At 35.3% G+C, this 24,352-nt stretch overlaps 1 protein-coding gene across 1 annotated transcript in view; it reads left to right on the top strand.

Moving 5' to 3' along the window:
* The window catches only part of ANGPT1 (angiopoietin 1), a 157,824-nt gene extending 133,867 nt beyond the window's left edge, over window positions 1–23,957 (top strand). Inside the window, exons 8-9 of the mRNA XM_008502688.2 lie at window positions 13,664–13,794; window positions 23,641–23,957. Of these exons, the coding sequence (XP_008500910.1) occupies window positions 13,664–13,794; window positions 23,641–23,801 (292 nt within the window). The 3' untranslated portion in view covers window positions 23,802–23,957. The remainder of the gene's footprint in view (window positions 1–13,663; window positions 13,795–23,640) is intronic.
* The last annotated feature ends 395 nt before the right edge of the window (window positions 23,958–24,352 follow it).

Below are 24,352 nucleotides of genomic sequence, written 5' to 3'. Positions count from 1 at the left end.
CACAGCTCCTCCATGGTGATTAATCACTGAGATCAATCAGTTGTTACATGAATAGTGGAGAGTGACAATCACTGGGAGCTCAACTACTTATTATCACGTGAGAATCTACAGAAAGTAGACTTGTGTGAAAACATTATAATGCAAAGCAAGAAACATACAGGGACACAAATCCAAAATAACTTTTTAATTCATGTAAGTTTTGGCAGAAAACAATATATGGAAACTCGGTAGTGATCTTACATGTTAGATTTTGTAGCACAGTGGAGATTTCACCAGCTATTCCCAAGCTATTGTAGCACAATTAGAGCATGGCAAGGCACTTAGAAAAAAGCTGCACAGGCTATTATAAGGTAATGGCCATTTTTTGGTTCACTAGTATAAAATGACTCCTCTCATCTTGTTGATATCCTTGTGAGTAACCTATATTGTTATTCTTCTTGCACAGTGTTGCTCTTTTAAGCCTATGTTGTTTTATGGAACCTCTGTATATTTGTATTATGAAAGAATGTCAAAAAAGTATTTTAACAAAGTTTATAAAATCCTGGTGTGAATGGACCCCACTGTCCCCAAGGTAAGAACTCCCACTTTTGCCAGTAACAACGCCAAGAAGAACTATGTTTCTCTAATCTACTCTGTCAAAGCATTTCCAAAGGGCTTAAACCTACTGATGTTTTTATTAGTGTAGAATTTAGTATAGAAATCAGTAGCATAATTTTTCAGTCTCCCCTGGGTTTTGACATGAAAAAGCTTCTGAATAAAAGAACATTGTGACGCTGAGATATGTCTGCATATGAGGAAATTTTTTTATCTCAAAACTAGTATGTGTAGGATGTCCAGGCATCTCCAAGATCAGATGGCATTTAAGTTCAGGAACATAAGTGATGTGATATTTGGTTCTACTTCTAAAAAACAAAAACCCTAAATAACATAGTAAATAATTTTAAATGTTGGAATAATTTTCTTAATCAGTAATTGATTATTCTTGTCCCTTTTTCACTGTTTAAAGTGGCTTAATTTTTATATAATATCATAACTCTTGAAACTCTGCAATTTATAATGAATATGAGAACGTAGGTTAGCATTCTGAAAATTTATTTACAATGTGTAAGGGATACAAATAAGGACATGCCAAAAGTTACAGATAGAAACAGCATTACAGAGTGAACATTTATGAAAGTTTAAATATTTACTACTCACTTTTACATTGATCATTTAGGATTGCATCATAATGAATATATAAGTTTAAGAGTACAAGCAGTAAAGGACTGTGAGAGACTAATGCAAAAGTAAAATGTATTATGAGAAAAAATTATCTCAGTAAAATCCAGGATTACAAAATATCTCAGTATTAGAATAGTGCCTTTAACTCAGATTCCACTACTAGATCATTCTCACTATTATCTGTGAATGTTGGGAACTGGAGTACGGTTTCAGGATCCAAATTCAAGTTGAGCTCAAAATTTTTTAACCTGCACATTATTCTTGTTCCAAACTGAAAAAATTGACATTTCTATATGTCAATCCAGAAAAGGTTGTGTGGAAATAAAGAATGAGATGTGTCAATTATAAAAATTATATTTTTCCCATGTATGATTAAGATCTCCATCAGAGTGAAGACCATTACATGTTTACAAGATTATGATGAATTTAGTTATCATTATGGACCAGATCTCCAGATTAAAAATAATGATGCCTGGAAAGTTTTCCCAAATGTCCACAATTTTTACCATGAGCCAGAAATTCAAACTTAATAATCCATAATGCAAGAGCAAAGAAGAATGGGGCCTGGAGGTACCCTCTGTATAGTTTAACAAAGAGACGTGCATTGTGGTGCCCTCATAACTATTTCCTCTCTGCCCAATCTCTGAACTAAACAGAAGCTGGGTACAACTGTGGGCATCAAGCCCACACTAATATATCCTGCCCTTCAGTAGGCTCAGTTTCGTGCTTATTGCTTCCAGCAAGGATGGAGTGTGGGCAGAATGAGCTCATGTCTGCTCAGAGACCTGACAGAGCAAGCTTTCATCTGTCTGCAAAAATAACATGCAGAAATTCTTAGAGTGACCCTTAGTTAATCTAGTATTTTCGTGGTAAAAGTCTCCAAAGTCTGTTCCAACAGCCCAGCCAACAAACTCTCGTGGTTTTTCACCCCATCCCCCCTGTTATCATTAACAGGTCTACTGCCAAGTGTTTGTAAAACCTAATTCTGAGAACACTTTCTTCAGTGATTCACTATATTTTCAGGATAATACCACCACAGTAGGGTGGTATTTTCTGTGAGTTCACTTCTTTCATGACTCAAAAAGTCAAGTGTACCTTTAAGACTTGGGGAGATTATGGGAAGGGGATCATCCCAGATTTTCCCAGAGTCATTTATTGCATCAGTCTTTAAGAATTTGTTATTATTTTGTAGTTGTTTTGGTTTTTTCCTTATCTAAAGGAAAACTACTTGATTTTGCTGTGTCTCCCTTTAATGCAATGGTAATAATAGTGATATTATTTATTATTTGGTCCACATCAGCAGTGCAGCAGATGAGTTAGGGCACAAAGCAGAGGTAAACACCATGTATAAAGAGCTACTGATTTACATAAACCTACAAACAAGTAACAACTCTGAACATCAGAGCACAGAAGTATTGTGATATTTGATACAAAATAATTTGGTTGGTTGGTCTGCAAAGTTGAAATAAACCTTCACAATAATGGAAAAAGGAGAAACTAAATAACAATGCAAGTCTAATGAGCAAAAGACAAATGAGTGCCTGGAGCAGAATTAGAGTCTATTCTCCAGCCTTCTGTTTCATCAGATAGTAGAGACTGACTGGTTTTCAATTTTAAATCAGTGCTGGAACAGCTCAACACACTTGACCCAAGTGTGAGTGTATCATTTGTGTTCTGTTTTCTTTTTTGTAGCATTGTAATTCAGTTGCACTGAAGTAAAACCTCTTTGTACCAAACTCAATGCCATGTAGACCAAAGAAGTAATTACTGTGAATCACAGCTCTTATAAGGTCTTGACCTGGATTTTTAGGGGGGAAAAAGGCATGTAAGACATGCTGATCTCTGTTAGCCTGGTCAGTGTGGCACCAGCAAAGAACTTGGATCATAAATGGGTGACAGTCAGTGAACCTTTCACTCATATATGACTGTTTATCGGCCACAAATGACGCCAAGGGAGTTGAAATATGTTTTAACAGTCTGTTTATGTTTTTCTACAGAGGTCTTAGTGCCACATAAGTCATTTTGGCATTTTTTAAACTTAATTTTGCATTAAGAAAACCAAGCAAACAGTGAAGCCAATATTTATTTTTAAAATAAGTATAAACATTTCACAGAAAGTCTCTATGTACCAGTTACCTTTTCCTAGATACTTGCCCTTTTAAAGAAATCCTAACATTTGTGTGATAATGGAGATAAAGGCCAGAGGATGAGAGTAGAAAGTTGTACAAAACAGCCACTAATGAGTAGAGGCATCAAGGCAGACCTCTTGCATCTTACTCACACTGGAGATGGGACATACTTGAATATATAAATATTTTTGGCTTACATCCTGTTTCTAATATCATAAAACTTAACTAATTTTCACATTATTGATGTGAGTGATAATATATGAATAAGAGACACCTCTTCTTTCTCTTCCTTGCTTTTTTCTTCTTTTCTTCTCCTCTTTCCCTTCTTCTCAATTTTAAATTTCTTTTTTTTTTTTTAAAGTGTACTTAGGCCCTCATTCAGCAATGCACTTAGGCAATTTTTTTTATTTTAAGCACATACTAAGTACTTTGCTGAGGCAGGGCCACCAGAGCTCTCACTGGAGGTCAAATCACTCTTGTTTCATTGCCATTGAAAACTCTTTAAAATGCCATAAATATATACATATATAAAGGCATTTCTGTCAGAAAAAAACCATGACAATTACATTGCCATTAACGCTACCTCAGATTATTTCTTTATTTGGGAATTATTGCATTTACTGTCGTCTACATGAAGTGATTCTTCTGCTTACTGAAGTCATGGGTCTGAGTACACAGACACCAGATTAAGCTCATTAATCTAATTAGTAGAAACTAATAAAATCTGAACTTGCTTATTCATCAAGACTAAACAGGTTCAAACATAGGTAAGTGAATGGAAAAGCTGGTTAACATTTTGCTTTGAAAATAATAACCCTCAAAAAACATCCCCCCATTTTCCTCTGGGATTCACCCAGCAGGAAGCACACATCTCTTGACACAGCCCTATCATAAATCTTTAAAATCTCACACAGAATGCAAAATATTTACTTTAATGTGTTATTCATTAAGTTATTTCTTTAAATCGTAGACTGTTGGCAGCTGCAAACTGATTCCATTCCATCCACATTATAGCAATGCTGTAGTATGATTTGAGAGGGTCATTAGGTCATTAACACTGGAAAAAATTCAAACCCAAAATCTGCAAATGCCCAGAGGAGCACAATTGTAAAAGAAGATTGCACTGCTAGCACAGAATCAGTATAAACAATAAAACAAAAAAATAGGAAAAATTTATTGCAAGCTATAATCTTCAGTAAGTAATACTCAGTACTTCTATCAGTACTTCTAATCAGTACTGATGCATTTCCTGACATTCAAGTTCTTCACAAGGAGTTAAAAAAAAAAAAAAAAGCCAATATAAATATTTTAAAGGTATCTTACACAGAAAGGTATCTTTAAGTAAGCAGCCATTGTGCTAATGGAAACATGGGGAAGAGGTTTATTCAATCTGGACATTGTGTCCAATTCAATATTTAAATAATTTCTTAATGGTGATTACAGGTTACACCTCATTCAGCATTTAACATGAAAAAACACAAAGTTCAGTACTCATATTTCCAGTCTGGAATTTTATGAGCTAGTGTGTCTCTCATTGCTTTTCTAGCCAACAGCCTCAACAATTGCACTTAAGTTGAAGCAATATAAGCCTGTGTGAAGCAGGAATGATTCTTGAACAGAATGACAGCATTTGACTTTCACAGTGTAGAAGTGTTAATGTTTTTTTCTGAGTGTGCTTCAGGCCTGGTGACATTTTTGGAATAGCTAATTTCAAGGATATTATCTCATTTTTTAATGTAAATCTTTGGAATTTAAAGACATTGTGTAAGTGCTGGTCCTTGCTTTTACACTTATAACTTTTTCTCCTTTCTTAGCCAGTTCTTACAAAATAATTTATGGTGCTAAATCCTTCTCTTGGTCTGTCTGTCTTGCAGAGCAGGCCTGCTGAAGGGTTAATTAGCTCACTGCCTGATGTGTCACCTAAGATATTACCATGACCATGGAAATTTAAAGAGTCTGATATTAAGAAAGAGCACAATTTCAATTAAAATATTAATCTTATATATATATATATGTGTGTGTGTGTGTGTGTATTATATATATATATATAAATATCATATTATATATATATTATTAAATATATTAATTTCTTCTCTGAAAGGAGATCAGCTCCTTTAAATAGTGACTTTTTTCAGGTAGGCTGCAGTTTTCTGCTAAGCTGTACAAACATTTGTTTGAACGTTCACAATTAAGAAAAAAAATAAAAGTCCTATATCCAGGTAAAATAGAAGGCCAACTCCACTTATAAAATTACTTGGATTGTTTTTTAACTAAAAAAAAATACTAAAAATGCATACATAACCTATGTAACCTCAAAAAAGGCATATACAAAATCATCCTGTCAAGTGACAGTGGATTTCTAATGAGAATAAGCCTGTGCATAAAGCAACTTCTGAATTGTCCTTTAGTAAGCAGAATAGTTTTTTAATCTGGTGCATCTGGAAAAAGTGAGAAGATATAAGTTCTGAATGGACAGATAATACATTTTTTCCCTGAAATGTTAGGGTTTTCCAACATCTAAACTCTATTTTATAAAAGGGTATTTATATATTAATAACAGGCATCCTTAAATAGGTGGTACTGATATCCTAGCTTCAGGCAAATGCTGGGGGAAAAAGAATCCATAATGAGTTATATTTTCTATTTTATTGCTGAATAGAAAAAAGTAATACATTTTGACAGCATCTTCACAGATTTCTTCTGATTCTAAACAAAATACAACACAGCAAAATTATAATTAGCATAATTCAAAAGTAGAGATGGACTTGTGGTACTTAACTTGGCTACGACTGGCACGACTAAAGCCAATTTCAGCCATAATTCCAGAATGCTCTTTACAAAGACAAAAAAATAAAAACCATGCCTCCTAACCCCCCCCCCCAAAAAGCAACCCCCAAAACCCCCAAACTAAATCCCTAACGCTACCCCCAAATCTCATTAGCTATATACTTTTTTAAGCACATCAGTTTGCAAACACCAACGTATCTCAGCAAGATTTATAAAATTTTTTAACATAACTCTATCTATGATATTTGTAACATTTATGGTTACTTATGATTAATTACTTTCAATTATGTAAACTGTGTGATAAATACTTTACTGTGGCCTGTAAATGATATTTTTAAATGACACTGAAGAGTAAGAAGTTATTATCTCTATAGTAGGGATCAGAGTAAAAGCACTGGCAGCATGCTCATACATGAAGTTTTCCATTGTATTTTATCTAAAACAGTTAATTAGTATAATGTACAGCCTATGTGGATGACAGTAGGTAATTAATGTTGCCTTCAGTACAACTAAAGCCCACATTCATGAAGCTCACAATTGCAATATATCTGCACATGTTTCAATAACTTAGATTTATGAGACTTTGGGAACATTAGGCAAGTACTTTGGAAGTATTGTTAAGTTTAAATTTTACTGGAGTTGTGAAGGTCTCTTTTATTGATTTTGAAATGGTATTAATCAATTTATAGTAAACAAAATTTCAAACCAAAGTACACTGAATTTTTTCAATATCTTCAAAGGCTGTAAAACAGATCCTTAAAAAAAAAAGCATACAATCTTCACAAGGTTCAGAAATTCAGTAAAGATAAGCAGTAAAAGGCCTGATTTCTTATTTCTTAGAAACTAAAAATATGAGTTTCTCTGGAGGCTCCCTGTGTTTCTGGGCTAAAAAAATCCCTTGAGAATCAAGTTTGGCACTTCTGCTGCTGGCTTCAGCCAAACCTGAGAAGTGGAGTAGGATGAAACACATTTTTACATTTCAAGTTACACTTTAAGCCAACCAAATTTCTTAACTCTGGCATTGCCTGTATCCTGGGCAAATGTTCATATTAAGTTGTGATTTCGTATTTTATTTTTTAAGAAGTCCGTTCATCTTCATTCCTATCAAAACAGTCTGCATTATCATCTGAGTAGATATTCAGTGTTTATATATCTGTCTAAAACATTGATCATCTCTAGTTATTTAAAGTTTGAAATTAGTACAGTCCACATACTTTCTAAATTAACATTTTATCTATTATACAGCCATGAATCAGGAATAATGTAACAATAGGATATCTTGGCATTTATGTAGCTGGTGGGAGAGTAAGATTATTTTTTTTTATCCTGTGACAAGATTTTAACTTTCCATCAATAAAAAAATAAATTTAACGACTGAAAAAATTAATTCCAGATTTTAATGAGAAAAAAATTAGTGGGTGACTTTTTTATATAATTATTGTTTTGAAAAACAGTTTTAACAAAAAATTGTAGTATCAAATGAATGTATCTTTTCTGTGCTGTGTTTAGTGAGAGATTAGATTAGAGGGAATTATTTCTGCTCAACACATCGTTGTGATAGCAGACTTTAAATGTTTCGGTCCCTGTTAGCAGTAAATAAGCTGTTGCCTCATGTTTCTTCTCTATCACCACAATGTTATTCACATCAGCTGCAAGCCAAGCAGCTCACACTGCCCCAGTGACAGTTTCTGTGGCATCTGTAGCATGTATTTCAAGTAGCAGAAGTGAATGTTTGCTTGCTCACTGTCCAGAATAAAAATATTTTTAAACACTTTTTGTAATCTGTGACAAAGCACCATTTGTCTGCAGACAGTGCTGACAGACTATTTGTGCTACTAGAGGAAAAATTTATCTGACAGTAAATCTGGATGTAATTTAATTATCACTTCTCAGTATACCTGCTTCAAATAAATAGAGCTCTTCAGTCAATCATTACATTTAATATAGAAAAAACAAATTTGTTCCACTACGTGTGTAAGTGCACATTCAGTGCAACAGCAAAACTTACTAGATTGTTGTATAGTTTGCTGCAATATGTAGCTGTGTTTCTTATGAACTTCAGCATGGATTTATCATGTATACTGTTACTCAAGCTTGGACTAAAGTTAAGAGTAGGGAAAAAAAATAGTATTGTTTGTTTTTTAAGATTAATATTGTTTTTCTACCAACAGACAGTAACTGTGACATTCTGATTTTTCTTCTTTTTGGCATTTTTATGTCAGTCCGTCAAGGACAGGTGGTGGTAAAGGTGGTGAATTGTGCTTGAAAATCACATAAATGGGTTAGCAACAGCTCAAAATTTTGTCAGAGCAGGGGTCACTGGAGAAGTTTTTGTCATCTTGCACACTATCTAGTTTCTTCAATTTCTCCAAAGTATTTCTCTTATTTTGAGAGTGTCTTTTAATTTACTTCTAATGGTTACTTACCTCATCTAGTGTTAGCTATTGTTAGCTAATAAATCTTGATTTACTATGAAATATTGGGGTTTAGTTTAATTTTGTTTGTCTTCCTAAGGAGAGTATGCACTATGCTAACAAACCTAAGTTAAACTTTTTCCCAAAAAAAGTATATTATATTTAAAAATAAAATTCTTAACATTTCCTAACATAGATGAAGGATCCAGATGGATGCCTGGGCAATCTATCTGTAATCTGAAGTTCAAAAGCACTGACTCTGATGCCTTCTGCTCTACAAAGATCATTCCAAACTCAGGGATCTCCCCGATCACCACAGGAGGCTCATGCTCAGTCTCCAACAACCAGATGATCTTCCTTTTGAATTTACAAATGTACACGCAAGGGATGTTTTCCTTTGTCCTTTAGTGGTATAATTAAATGATAAAAAAGTTGAATACCAGGGCTAGGCTTCCAAGATAGTTACCAAATTATATTTAGTTCCACGTGTGATGGGATTTTGGCAGACACTGGAGCTTCAAACTCAGTGACAGCAGTTTTACTTTGGAGTGATTATTTAGAAGCTGTCTCCTGTTCATAATATCTCCTGTTCACAACACCTTATCTATCACTGAATATTTGGAAGATGCCTATATTACAGATGTGCTTTTGGTATTCAGGGACAACTGTTATTATTGGGAGACTTCATGCAGTTTTGTCATATGTTTAGTAAAAGGCACACTGGGAAACTTTAGAAGGAGTCAATGACAGGTAATATTACTTTGGTAGATATTAGGTTTTATTCATTGGTAACAAACAATTTGTGATCCCCAAATTATTGACCAGAGCATTTTTAATTTAAAAAAAACAAACAAAAAACCCAAAAAAACCCAAGATAAACAAACAACCACAAACCAAACCAAAGTGAAAGCCAAAAAAACCACAAGAAAAAACCAGGCACCTGAACTTAAAATAAAACTGCTCATTTTGAGGGTGGTTTAGTTGTGTTATTAGGGAAGAGATCAGAATCTGGGATTTCTTTCTGCCAGCCATGTGGAATGCACCACCCTTTGCACAACTCTTTTTTATTTCCTAGGTCTAGGGTTCAACAGTGCTTGTAAAGAGAAAGGTGAAAAAAGTGTTGAGAACCTCAGCCTCCTCAGTGACTAATTCACTTCTGTTTAGCAGTGGTCCAATATTTGCCTTATGTTTCTGCTTGTTTATGTACTTAAGTAAAGTTCATAAATATGTTTAAGTACCCTTTCTTGTGGCTGAATTCTTGACCTTGGAATTTCTGTTTATTTATTTATTTTTAATATCTCATTCTGTATGTTGCAGTCTTCAGAAATGAGTAGTGCAGAAAGAAACAAATATCTCTGATATTTATTTGGAATTATCCCAAGCTCAGCTTTTAAACTCCTCAAATACGGTGTGAACACAGCTAAGCCTAGAGTACTGTGTCCAGTTCTGGGCCACTCAGTTTAGGAAGGATATCGAGGTCCTGGAGCAGGTCCAAAGGAGGGCAACTAAGCTGGTGAAGGGACTTGAGCACAGACCCTATGAGGAGAGGCTGAGGGAGCTGGGGCTGTTCGGCCTGGAGAAGAGGAGGCTCCGAGGAGACCTCATCACTCTCTACAACTACCTGAAAAGAGGTTGGAGCCAGGGGGGGGTTGGTCTCTTTTCCCAGGCAGCTCTCAGCAAGACAAGAGGACACAGTCTTAAGTTGTGCCAGGGGAAGTTTAGGTTGGACATTAGAAAGAATTTCTTTACGGAAAGGGTGATCAGACATTGGAATGGGCTGCCCCGGGAAGTAGTGGATTCTCCATCCCTGGAGATATTTAAAAAGAGACTGGATGTGGCACTCAGTGCCATGGTCTGGTAACTGCAGCAGTAGTGGATCAAGGGTTGGACTTGATGATCTCTGGAGGTCCATTCCAACCCAGCCAATTCTATGATTCTATGTGAAAGAAGAATTCTAGGTGTTGTAGGCAGTTAAAAGGAAAGGTTTATTGCACAATTTTGAAGTTAGAGAATGCAATGCAGTTGTTTATGTAACAGTTGTGTATTTGTAGAACTATTCCTTCTCCATAATATACCTTACTTTGGTTTCAGGGGACTGCAGATAGCTCTGTCACACAGTAGGAATGGTAAAAGCAAAACATGCTTAAGATTTTTTCCTTACCCTCTGTATGTATTGATCAAAAGATGCTACTGCTATAATAGGGAAAAAATATATTGGGAATTTCTAACACTCATGCTAGATAAGAGACAACAGCTGCAATTTTTTTAACAATTCTACTGTTTCTTCTTAAGTACATTAGGAAATCTGCTAATCTCTAACTAAATGCTAACACCTGATGTTTCTCATAGTGTTTTAGAATTTCATAAAAAGTCTCATCAGAAGTCTTAAAAAATGAATTTATACATGTGCGGTATTTCTCTTACTCCTATTTAATTGTTGGTTTATTATTATTTATTGCTATTTTCACTCCATTTTATACAAAGTAGACTTATTCTTGCTTATTTAAGAATGAATTTGCTTTTCACACTGACTGTAAATCTGAGCAATGTTTCCACTGCTTTCTGTGTTCTTCAGAAATTCCCTGCTCTAAGCAAGGAGTACAACTGGAGATAAAGTCCAGTAACCTGAATTTTGAATTAAACAAATTCCTTTTTATTTGTAACTTCCTTTTCTTTGTCTCCTTCAAGAACAACCAAGAGGAACTCTACTTTGAACAGCCATCTTTTCCAAGGGAGAGAAAATAAGTCCTGATAGTTGTTCTGTGTTTATTTCAAATTGTCAATCCTACTGATCTGAATCTGGTAATACTAAAAATTAATAAAGTTTAAGTGTTAAGGTATCTACAGCTGCCTCAGAACTTGCAGCTCTGCAGCTGCCCCAGTGTTATGTAGATATGCTGTCTTAAGCCAAGTTAGTTCCAACCCATACAGCTTGAAATGAAACTCAAAGAACTAATTGCTTCAGGACCAGGTTTAGTTCTTTGATTTTGGCCTTAAGTAGCAACAACTTTGCTGTATCATTTTTTCCTTCTCCAATCAATATCAGTTCCAGGAGAAAGAGCCAAAGCAAAACAATTACTGTTTCACCCTATGGTACATCTGTGCACTGATGCAGTATGGTAAGCCTACCAGAGTTTAAAGCTAAGCTAAGCTTTATTCTTTTAAAGTCACTAGAGACCTACTAGATAAATGGTGTTGAGGGAAAGTCAAACATAACTGGCAAAATCTAAATTTGTGATGAGTGGAATTTTTATAAAACATCAGGGCAAGAGTATGAGCTTGTAAATAATCCTAATGTCCAACCCCTTCAGGGTAAACATTGCACACCAAGTGTTATTAATTTCTTTATTGTTTTCTTACAGTATATGAATTTTTTACTGGAGTACGTGGGCTTTATAGTGTTGATTGTTAATAAAATGATCTGGATACCATTGTCTTTCTGAATTAAATGAATAAATTTACTTTTTATGCTCACATTATGAGACTTCTTTGGTGTTGCTGATATAGTGAGGATGTATAGCCATTTAAAACAGGTTATAGATATCCTGTAGCAAAGTAATTTCTCTATCAACACATCCTCAGGGAAGTTTATTTTGTTCTGCAAAAAATTAGGCACAGCTTGCTAAACAAGGCAAAAGTCCAATGAATGAAGATGGGATCAATTCCAGTCTTTTATTTGTATGGAAAAAAGAAATGAACATGGGCAAAGACAGATCTTTGAGTAATCTTGTCTAAAACAAGTATCTTTTGATAGCGTAACATGATAATTATGAGCTAATTGCAAGCGAGATGGAAAAACAGCATAATACAATGACCTTCCTGGATACCTTTTTCTAGGTTGTTCCTTGTTAAATTTTGAAGAATCTTCATGATCTTTTATTGAGGCTTACACTTTGCTGTATCCATTTTCGTGCTATCCAAAGGGATTTGATTATCCATGGTGTTTATATTTAATCCAAGATTTTTTGTGTGTGCGTGTGTGTGTATACTTATCTATATATAAAATGCACTCTAAGGATTTCATCCAAGACTGTTTAATAGTAAGATTCAGATCAGGTGACAGGAAACATTAAATCAAATGAAGGTGGGCACTGTAACTACTTTGTAAGAGTAACCCAAACAATTCTCTTTGTTAATAAATAACATGCTTGTGCTTAGCATCTATTAACTCCATTTTTAAAGATGGAGAAAGGACACATAAGAAGAATTTTTCTGAAAATTATGTGAAGTTTAAGTCTTGTCTCTCCTCTCCCTCTCCCTATTCCTCCTTCTCTTTCTCCTTCTTCCCTTCGCCTTGCTCTTACTCATTTTCTTGTGCATGTCCATGCAGTTATGAACTCCAGTTAGACCTGCCTAGGGCCACAATGTTTCCTTGCTGATACAGAGATGCTCTGTTCAGCATCCCTGCAGCTGGCATGCTTGGGCATCACAGCACTGAGCACCACCAATGCTCTGTTACTTGCTGGAGCTGGGTTTAGGCTCCAAGCTCACAGTTTCCTAGCTCACAGTTGTTCAACTAGTTGACAAGACTTTAAGAAAAGGGATATTTAGCATTGCAAATCATGAAGACTTTTGTGGCTTGAACTCTTAAGTTATTCTCCATTCATCACTCAGAGACAGCTTTGGCAGAACTGGGCTGCTGACTTATGCTTTAACTGGTGGAATTAAAAACTCTGAAACTGCTGAAATCCTCTTCTGAGCCCACAGATTAATAATGTGGCTGCTGTTAACTGGGACTTCTGTTTCTGTGCCACAGTAAAGAGACCAGTTACTCAAATACTTAATTATTCTGTCAGTGTATTCCAAATCTCTGGGCACCTCTCCTCATTCTCTTTTCTGTTTCTGACTCCCTCCACTTTGTTGCATTTTTCTGTGTGAAATCCATGTGCTCAGTTCTGCTCTGTGGCAGGGACAATGTACTAATACAGATACACTGGAAACTCCATAGTGCCTCCATTTGACACCTGAAACAACAAAAAGATTGAGCCTAAACATAAGACATTTCTGAGTTTTCCGTGTGTGCTTCATACAAGGCAAATCTGATGTAGAAAGGGATCTGGATCTTTTATTTTCCTTTCTGGTGACACTGGTTGTTTTCTCTTGCCTTTTCAGGCTTTATTTAAAGGGTCACAGTGGAACAGCTGGAAAACAGAGTAGTCTGATCTTACATGGTGCTGAATTCAGTACAAAAGATGCTGACAATGACAACTGCATGTGTAAATGTGCTCTCATGTTGACTGGAGGTGAGTACAACAACTCTTAAAATATTTGGTACATTGATAGGAATCTACTCTATTTCCCTAAAGTAACTGTGGATGAAGTTGTATTCATGGATGTGTAAGTACTGTGTGAAAATTCCTGTTATTCTTATTCCTCCTAGTCTTTTCTGTATATATATTGTGGTAGTGCCAATACCTCAATTCCTATCAGCAGGGAAGTGATTATTCAGAGATGCAGCCAGTATACTTCTGCACTGAATCTATTGAAACAGTGTCAAGGGAGAAAGCCTAAGTTAGTGTTACAGTTAAGGCAAAAAAGGTGTCAAAGAAACAGCTAAGAGATGAAGAAGGGGGAAAGAACTTTGTAAGAAGTTGAAGAATCAGCTGAAAATAAAGGAGAAAATGCAGGGACATTGATAATGGAAGATAAAATTTAAAACACTCAATATCTGGGTTTGCAATATATTAAATACTTCACTTAGAGCTGTGATTCTGTTATTAAAATAGTTATAATGACTTAGCTTTCTGTTTTATATGAGCATAATACATATGCACATGTAGATATAGTGAATATAATGGTTAATTCACTCACCTGTGAAAGACAAGACATGCAACCCCTCATTCAAATTGCAGTATTTTTGTATTCTGGAAGATTTAAAATAGTATTATTAGTGAGCTGCAGAAGAAGAGAAAGTCAAAGTAGGGGAGAGCACAGAGAAATTGTACTGGGATACTTGAAGCACCAAGTCAATCTGTCAGCAAGGATAGTATGTGGGACTGATACTTATTCCCTCCTATAGAGAGGAATATCTGGGATTATGTCTTTATCCAGACATCTAAATCTCTGCACAAGTATGAGATCTTTCTCTGGCAAGTGACAATTGTTCCTAGTCCCTCAGTGAGCAACCTCATTTTTATCTCTAGGACACTGCATTAAAGCAAAAAGCTTAAATTGTGAGTATTTCATCCATTGACCATATGAACAAAAGAAGTCCTTATCTTCACATCTGATCTTCCTCAGAGACTCTCCCTCAGTGATTTCTAACTTTCCTGGAAAAAATCCTATAGCATATAAATTATTTGGTATTTTGGATCAGACTGTTAAACATACAGAATTTGTGGTTCCTGGCACTTTGTCTGAATCCAGCTCAGGCCACATTCAGGCCTCTAAAGCTATCATCTGCTAATAGGAGATGTTTTCCCATCACTGGGAATTTGTATCAAATGCACAGCCTAGCTCCTCATTCCTTTTTGCCGACTGGAAATGACCCAGATGGGAAAGTCTTTAAGGAGATGTTTTTTCAGACTTTCGTAGCTTCCTTTAGTGATGGCTTATTAAAAATCAGCATGGGAAACTTCTTCCACCAAATAGGTGATCAGAGCTCTCCACTTGCATAAAAAAGGAAGCTGACCAGGTAGTTCCAGAGACAGATAATGGATAGGCAGTCAGTGGTTTATTTTAATAAAACTGTTAACCTTTCCCTTTGGAGACCATCCTAAATTAAAGTGTCTTACTTCCAGGGCAAGCCAGAGGCTAGTGAGAAGCTCCTAAATGTGAGTTGTGTCTCTGCTGAAGTGGATACTCACTCATGTGTCCAAGCTGCCTGGAAATACCTCAGCTCCCAGACAGCTAATTCTGGGAGCTGAGGGTTTTGTTTATTTTCCTGCCCTGACTTCTATGGCAGGTCACTGCCCCTCTAAGGGCAGGTCTTCTGCAAGGTTCACATATATTTAGCTGCAGCAGTCTTGTAAATCAAGAAAACCACATATTGGAATATACTGGTAGAAAACAAAAGAAATAGGGAGAAAGGAGGAGAACTACCAGCGCATAAGAGAAACCACAAAGAGAACAAATCACTGCAGAGTAAAAGGAGATGCAGCTCCTTTGGAGGTAGAGGAGTCTGTTTTTTTTGTATTAGACTCTGAGTATCAGTCTTTGGAGATAACCTGTATAGTAATGAGCAATTTGTAGTTTTTTGAGAAATACTTCAGTCATGCTAGGGCTCCTCTCACTCTGCTATACTTTGCTCCTTGAAATGGCTTTTTCATTCCTTGAGAAATATCAGAAATTTAATTAAGTGCCAAAACATTTGTTTAATGAGTCAATTTCAGTTTTGTGCTTCAGACAAAGACAAAATAAGAGTAGCAATCATAATAGGTTTTGGAAAACCTCTTTTTTTTCCTGAAAGATATCAGACTCTCTATTAGTTTTGGCAACATCACAGAGAACTCTTTAATGGTGATTGATATGAAATATACAGGAAGGTTTCTAGATATCTTGACAGTTTTGTTGATCCTGTTATCTCTATGAGGTGAACTGAATATATTTATGTCAGAAATAAAGGGTGAGATAAGCTGAAGCTGAAGGCTGTAATGTGGCTATAGCCAAGGATGAAAATAAAAATGTAAGGAAAGCACACTCTTCTCTCTGTGATCTTACTAGTTGTCATTTTTATTTGGTCTATATTAAAACTATTATTCTCCTTTTTTTCCTCCCTCTCTCCCAGAATAAGAAATTAAATAATGGGGAAATAAAGAAGTAGCATCAACAGAGGGTGTTTCTTGTGGGTGTTTCTTGTATTTTTAAGACCCATGCTATGATATTAGACTCTATCTCAATATTGATTTTAGGGAATAACTTCAAAAGTACAAGCATGAGCTGGCCTTTTAGCCCCTGTGAGTTTTATATGGTAGTCACATGGTTTATCCGCTTTTTTTGTGTCTTGACAAATTTAATCTAAGCATTTGTGGTTTATTTTAGGGGGAGGCAAAGTACAACTATTCAAATATTTTTTTCATTTAAACTTAACATTTGTCAAAATAGTAAAAGAACTCTATATCATTAAAATACCCATCAAGAACCAGTACAGTATCTCAGTCCAGGAAGAAAAACATAAGGTTATGTCCCAATTTAATTTCAAACATTATTCAGAAGGGTACCCCAGTGAGCTACACACACAGGGTTTTGCAAGAAACAGTGAGTAAAATATAACAAACTCTCACCAGAACGAAGCCCTGAGTAAACATCCAAGATGCTTCAGATAGATTCCAACTGCAGAACACTTAATGTCACTGGATGAGATCTGAGGGCACGATGCCAAGTTAGAACATTCTGCCAGGGTACCACCTGTCAGCTGGGCCCCAGGAATTCTTCTTGCTATTGTTTTCAGCACTGGAAAGTGGTTTGCAATAACTTGGCTCATGATAAAATCTCAAGGTGATTTGCTTGGTCTTCAATTAGCTGAAGTCATTTACCTTGCTTCAGGTGGTAAGGAAGAACATTTCGCAACTTCTGATCCCTGAAATAATTTGAAAAAGTGTTAGAGACTTTCTAGGTGTTTTGCTAGTATGGAAACAGCATGACATTATTGAAATATCTTTTTTATTTTATTGAAATGAGAGGTCCATCCAACCACAGTGTCAGCAGATGACTCAGTACAGCCATAAAACCAATGCAAATAAATTATGCTTCCCATGGGTATTTTCCCAGTATCTTTTACATCTCAGGGGCTTCCCAAATCAGACATAGTTCCCATGTATTCAGTAATCCTCAATGGATTTGTCATCTGTTTGAGAGGCTGCTCAACGACAATACCAAACAGTAGTGCACTCATTGCCTTTTGTTTCATTGCTTCTTTCTCCAAGTGTTGAATTTTATGAATTTCTGGCAAGAATCCTATGTATTATTCTTGCCATAACTTGGACTGACATTTTTGGCTGAATATAGAAAACTGCCCATTCATCATCCAATCAGAAAAGAAAAAAAACCAATAGAAAAAAAAAGAAAAACCAAACCAAAACAATGAAAAAAACCCCACACCAAATATCTCATACATTTTATTTGAAAAAAAATTCAATTTGCAACCTCAGCAAGCGTAGAAGTACCAAACTTCACCCCCTGGATATACCTCTACTTAAATAGCAAAGCATCAGTTGTTGGGTTTTATGGGCATTGCAGAGTACTGTGGCATTTTTTAATGAACATTATTATAAAACACCCTTCATGAAGTATCATTTATGTTGTCTAATATTTTGACAGAAAAATATATACACCATGCAGTTAAAAAGTTATTGGAATATTGTTTGATTGGTGCTGAAATGTTTCATTAGATATGTGACTACTCAATGGTTTTAATTAATTAATATATTGATGTGTTTATCAGGTTTAAGAATGAACAACGCTCTTAAAATATTAGAAGAACACCAAGGAGTGACTAACTTTAAAATTACCCTATTTAGGAGATATGGTCACCAGACTGCAAGTTTTGTGTTAATTTTATCTCATCAAAAGGTCCTTGTGTTATCCAGTTGGTACAAAAAGCTAATGACTTTTGTCTTACATCCTGAGAACTAAATTCTGATTTAATGTCAAGTACCAATTGCTAAATGATAGTTCAGTCAATCCAATACTCTAACGAATAAAAGAATATAGGTCCATAAATAACTTCCAAAGATCATTTAGTCTAGGACAGACTCTTCTCCATCTATTTATTTTTGTCTTTCTGTTCATCTTGAAGATTTGTAGTGATAGAGATTCTTTTTTATAATATGTTTTTCTGTACTTAATATAAGAAATCTTGGCTTGTTGACTTAATGAATTCTGTGCTAATTTAAATGTGTTCCATCACTTCAAAGAACAGGCAATTCCTTTTCATTTCTTTGAAAAGCTGCTCTTTTTTTCAGCAGATTTTTTAAGAATTTGAGATTTTTACCTATATCTCTTTTGAGTTCTGGACTATAAGATTCTTTCATCTTATATTCAGTCTTCTGGATTTGATCCACATACAGCTTGAGGTGTCATCCAAAACTTCACCCAGTCTTCTTGCTGAGAAGTTACCAGAGCCTAAGTATTACCATCTAACTTCTTTAAAGTTCAGAATATCAGAAACAGTTAAATTGTTATAAAATCGTTAGGTCTTTTGAACAATGAGAACTTTTAAAATATTTTTCATTAGACATTTTTTTGGCTTTGTTGCCAAATGAACTAAATTTTATGCACAAACCCAGAGGGCTTTTCAGAGCATCCAAGTACCCTGTAAAGCCATATAAATATGCAGTTCAAACATACTTTGGATATTAGTGAATGGATTATATTGGTTTTCCTACATTTGGAGTGATTCAATGCACTTATAAGGGAGAGCAGAGGCAAAAGTGTGAAGAAAGTGTCTGCCATCATATGTGCAGTGTTTAGAAACCCATTCTTTTAGTATGTAAATCTCTTATGAAACTTAAGTGATCATTAGCAACTTCTCAACAAGCACTAGATTTACAGTGCACTGATTAAACGATGAGCACTGGGTTACTAACAAAGAATTTTACATGCATATATGTTTAATTACAATTTATACAAGCCAAAAAAATGAAAGATTTGGCTTTCACATGCAGAAACCTCTTTATGTTGCTTTTGACAAAGAAGATTGTATTATATAAGAAATAACTTTATAAGTAACTTCAGAAGACTCTTATAGAAGATGGCCATTACTTTTTTCTTGTTATACTATCACTCATGTGAACAGTGCTTCTCTAGTAGGTAGTGTTTTCACTAGTAGGTAGTCATAAGTAACTAGGTAGGTAACTACTAGGTTACTAGGTAACTAGGTAACTAGTTACCGAGTAACTAGTCTAGTAGGTAGTCATAAGTAACTTCAGAAGACTCTTATAGAAGATGGCCATTACTTTTTTCTTGTTATACTATCACTCATGTGAACAGTGCTTCTCTAGTAGGTAGTGTTTTGCAAGAATTAGTGGAAATTACCTCAAAGGATATTAGTTGTCTTATAAAGATGTAATAAAAGCAGGCACATGGAGCTGAACTATCTGGTCCTAGGTGGCTGAAGTAGACTGAAGCATTCAGACTATATTTATGTAATGAAGAGTTCATTACATAATGAACTTCCCAGCGGTAATAGCAACACTAATTAAAGACCAAAGCAGGAGTCCACAAAGTATAAGCATGATTTAACTGCACCAAAAAAGCAGCTGTGAGCATTCATGTTTATTGCTGCCACTGAATTTTCAACTACTTATCAATGTATTATCTAAATTAGTTTTTGTTTGGACTATATACTCTATGAGCTATGGATTTTTATTTCAGCGATGGTAGTGCTGCTTGTATTGGAGATGGATTAACTTCAAATAAACAATTAGCAACGTTGTGATCACAACAACTTGAAGAAACTACCTGTTTTTCTGAATAAAAATTCTCTTAACTTTCTCATTAAAGCATCCTCTTTATCACTTCATTGTTCACTCTAAAATCTTGTGTCTCTTTTATTGTTTCTCATAGTGCCCACTCTTCATGATTCTCATGAAAAATTCAAATATACCATGAAAATCATTGACAAAAATTATCTCCAAGGTTAAAATCTAACTGCTAGCCAAGGAAGAATTGATACGTATTTGGGAAAGCCTTTACCCTGTAGTGAAAAATAAACAAGACTCTTCATGGGAGGGAAATCCTACGAACGCTAGGGAATAAGCCAACATCTAGCTACTGGGAGTCTTTCCTCAGGCGAAACTGTTTCTGGGAGCGCTTTATCTGATATTTTCTGCAATGGCAGTGCTGCAGATATCACTTTCAGAAACCCGTATTTTATTTTCCCCAGTTCATCACAGCTACCATGAAAATCACTGCTTCCATTTCCCTTTTCCCTGGTATACAAAGCATCTGAAAAAACATTCCCTTTACATCCATTTTAAAATGTGGATTTTTTTTGGTGTTGAGACATGCAGTAGGAAGTCCTGTGATAATCTGAGGCCATATGGGGAATAAACAGCCTTTAGGAGGTTGCAATGGAGGATGGAGAGAAATAACTATATGGAAAAAACACATCAAAAAAAAAAAAAAAAGAGAGAGAGAAAGGAAAAAAAATCAAAACAAACAAAAATCAACACTTAGCAAAAGAGAGAAAGTAGACTTTAAAAAAAATATTTCGAAATAATTATTTCATTAGAAGAAATCTATGATGAGAGCTTTGAGCAGGTCTTCACAAAAGGTTTTCTGTAGGACACCACTGAAATCCTTCTTCCTGAAATGGCCATTTGTGCATCTTTTGCTGTGCCTTTAAGCTGAAATGGTAACTAGCACAGCTTGCCATGTCTTCATCCCAATACCATAAACAGAATCCAGCTGCATCTGCGTTCCAGCTTTGAAAAATGAGGATTAAATTTTCTCTGTTTAACTTTGCTTTAAGTTTCTACAAGATTATACTCTGGTTACAGGAAAACATCAGCTGTATGGTTTTCCCTTTCTTTGCTAATTGCCCCCTTAGGTATAACACTGTAATCAAAGGGAGGTCAATTGTATCAAAATAAAAGTTTGCCAGAATTTATCTGGCATAAATTCTTCCCTCAAGATTTCATTATGAAGTGTTACTTCTGAAAATAGCCCACTAAGTATTATCCAAAATCTAAGATACTACTTTACAAGACTTGAAGCATAAATTACATGGATCTGAATTCAAAGGACAAAGTAAGCACTGGATCTGAAGGGTAATCGTGCTCACTGTCCCATCAGCGGTAGTAAGGAATGTTTTAAAATACTTTCATATAATACATTCATTATAAGTAGATAAAATACTAACCACTGAATATGATTAAAATGGAGGATTCACTATTGTCTAAAAGGAGCTTCTCACAGTTTAATTCCATTCTTAGAAGTTAGAGTGGGAAACACACTGAAAATTTAAAATTCTGCCTTTCAGTTCACAATGTCACCTGCAGAATTCTAGATGATCACTTCTAGATGATCACTCACTAGATGATCACTTCATTATTTCTGGTGGTGCTTGAAAAAGGTTTGCAGGGGGTCTTAGGAACACCACAATTCTGTAATGTGCAGGCTGAAATAACTTCTAAAAATAAAGTTGCATTTAACCACCAAAAGCAAAACCCACCACCTGATCTTTATGATATTTGTCTTCATACAAGAAGCCAAATATTCAGTACAAACCTATTACATGGAAAGATGCATAAATCCTATATTAAAGGGTCAGAAACCCCGCAGGTCTTACTATGAAAAAAATCATCACAAATCTCTCTGAAAAATGGAGCTCCTAGCCATTGAGGTTAATATATTTTTGACATTGGGAATATTAGCTCTTTGCAGTTTGGGGATTGATTCTGCCTTCCTCAGTCTGTACTAAGCATCTTGCTGTTATATTACATGGATAGGCTGTAAGATGTTGGGGAGAATACTCTATTTCCATCAAGATACACCACAAAACTCCCACTACTTTCAGTGGAGTCAGCATTTCACCTACTTTATCTTTGTCATTTTGTATTCTGTAATGTTAGCATTGCCAAGTTTCTTGTTACTTGCAGTTTTTCTTAAAACTCTAATCCCCATGGCAATCTAAAATTCACCTTAACAAGAAAAAATTTTGGGGATGTAGACAAGAGACTTGACTTATTAATTTCATCTTAGTTCAAAATAGATTTGAGCACTCATACTATATTTCACCACTGGCTCAATTTTCTCCAATGGTTAAAGACATATATACATATCTTCACTGCACAAATCCAAAAGTGAGATGACTTTTTTGCATACAGTTTGCAACCAGCCTGTGCTTCTAGTAATTTTTAATTTTCTGCACTCCATCATACAAATGGTAACAAAACCTCTGTTGTTGTTAGTAGTATTCACTAGTACTTAATAATTATTTCTGATTTATTTTCAGTGGTATGTTAACAGAGCACTCACAAAGGCAGTTAGCAAGTTTCTAAGCCTAATTTTCATCAATCAGTAACATTTTAAATCCATTTTCTAGTCAATGATAGACAAGCAGTAATTTCCTGCTATTTATACCTACAGGTGCCTAACACCACTTTTGCTTAATAAATAAATAAATAAATAAAGTGGTCAATTTTCTAAGTATCAGATGTAAACTTCATTAGAGGCTTTTCAGAGAAGTGAACAAATGTCAGATACATCTCAATAAGGACCCTCCTGACACTTTGACTCAAAAGCATTTTGCGTATTACAAAATCAAAATAAGAGGTTTATGTTTTAATATAGGTTTCCCCATTGAAAATAATAAGATTCAGGACTGAATGTTACTGTTCTGGCCCAAAACTCTGCATACAATGAATAAACCTTGATTGAAGCAGGCTATACTGTTACTTAAATGCATACATGCTCAGGTAATCATCTCAATCATCTCTCCATGCTCCTGGGTATTGTAAAAGTCAGTGTCCTGCAGTGTTATGATTGTCTTCTTCACTCTGTGCTTTCATGAATTTTTTGAGACTTGTTTATAAACTTGTCATGTCTCAAAGAAAGAGTCTACCTGTATCCCTGTGCCCCATTCTGAATACTTGTTATATATTACTACAATATTGTAATTACAATAACAGAGCAGCACTACCACACTGATAACCTATGTTCACTAAGAACATCTCACCTGAGAGCAAAAGCAAACTGAGCAATTGAACAATACCAGTTAAAGCAATGGAAAAGTAATTAAAGTTAAATCATGCTTACCCAAAAAATAACCAAACAACTGAAACTATGCAAAATGTTTATTAATATAGTCTTTTTTTTTGTGAGGTTTACAGGAAACAGAACTGTAATACTCCCTAGATGAGCAAAGCAGGTTTTTTGTTCTTGTTCTTGCTTCACATAGTGAATAGAAAAAACATAATTAACTAAGACTTAAACACTTGTCCAACTCTGTAATTACAGTTGTTTATTCTCCAACACCACTGGCTACAGAATGCACAAGGGAGCAAAAAAGGATAATATGAAAATACTACCACTAGGAGTGTTTATGAGGCTGGGAATACCACAGTCTGTTGATCAGCTAAACCTATAAAACACAATAAAAATGCCTACTGCGTTTGCAGCTTGATCGTTTGTCTTAACATTTTCAGGGTGGTGGTTTGATGCCTGCGGCCCCTCCAATCTCAATGGGATGTTCTACACAGCTGGGCAAAACCATGGGAAGCTGAATGGCATCAAGTGGCATTACTTCAAAGGGCCCAGCTACTCCTTGCGCTCCACGACCATGATGATTCGGCCCTTGGATTTCTAAAGGCATTGAGCAGGGGACCCCAGAACAAAACAGGACACCCCAGCAGCACCTCTGTCACATTTTAAAGGTGAAAGGTGAAGGGCTTCTTCAAAGTGACACATAGCAATGAGGTGAAGTCTCTTCATGGTCACTCCAGAACCTACAAAAATTCTCCAAATGTCATCACCTCACATTTTGATGACTGGGGGAGGCTTGATTTAGAAGAAGGGAGTTGCAATGATTTTCCAGAGAAAAACTGGATCTGATTCTTCTACCATTATCTGGTGCTTGTCAGTGGATGTTCTTTTTTTTTTTTTTCTCCAAAAAGAGATGCAAAAGCATACTTGATTATTAGGGAACAGCATCAGAATCTGAAGAAATGAAATTTATCAACCACGGTCTATTGATTTGAATGTTATTCAGCAGTGAAATGCCAACTTTATACACATGAAAAAGGATTATGGAGACATCTTTATTAAAACTCATCTTAAAGCACTCAAGGTGACTAAGTATTGTTTTTCTTAAATGAATAGAATTTGAATGGTTGGTGGATTTATGTTAAGCCCAGAGTC

Source organism: Calypte anna, chromosome 2, assembly GCF_003957555.1.
Source record: "Calypte anna isolate BGI_N300 chromosome 2, bCalAnn1_v1.p, whole genome shotgun sequence".
NCBI classification, from domain to species: Eukaryota; Metazoa; Chordata; class Aves; order Apodiformes; family Trochilidae; genus Calypte; species Calypte anna.
This window is presented reverse-complemented; position numbering and strand designations above follow the sequence as displayed.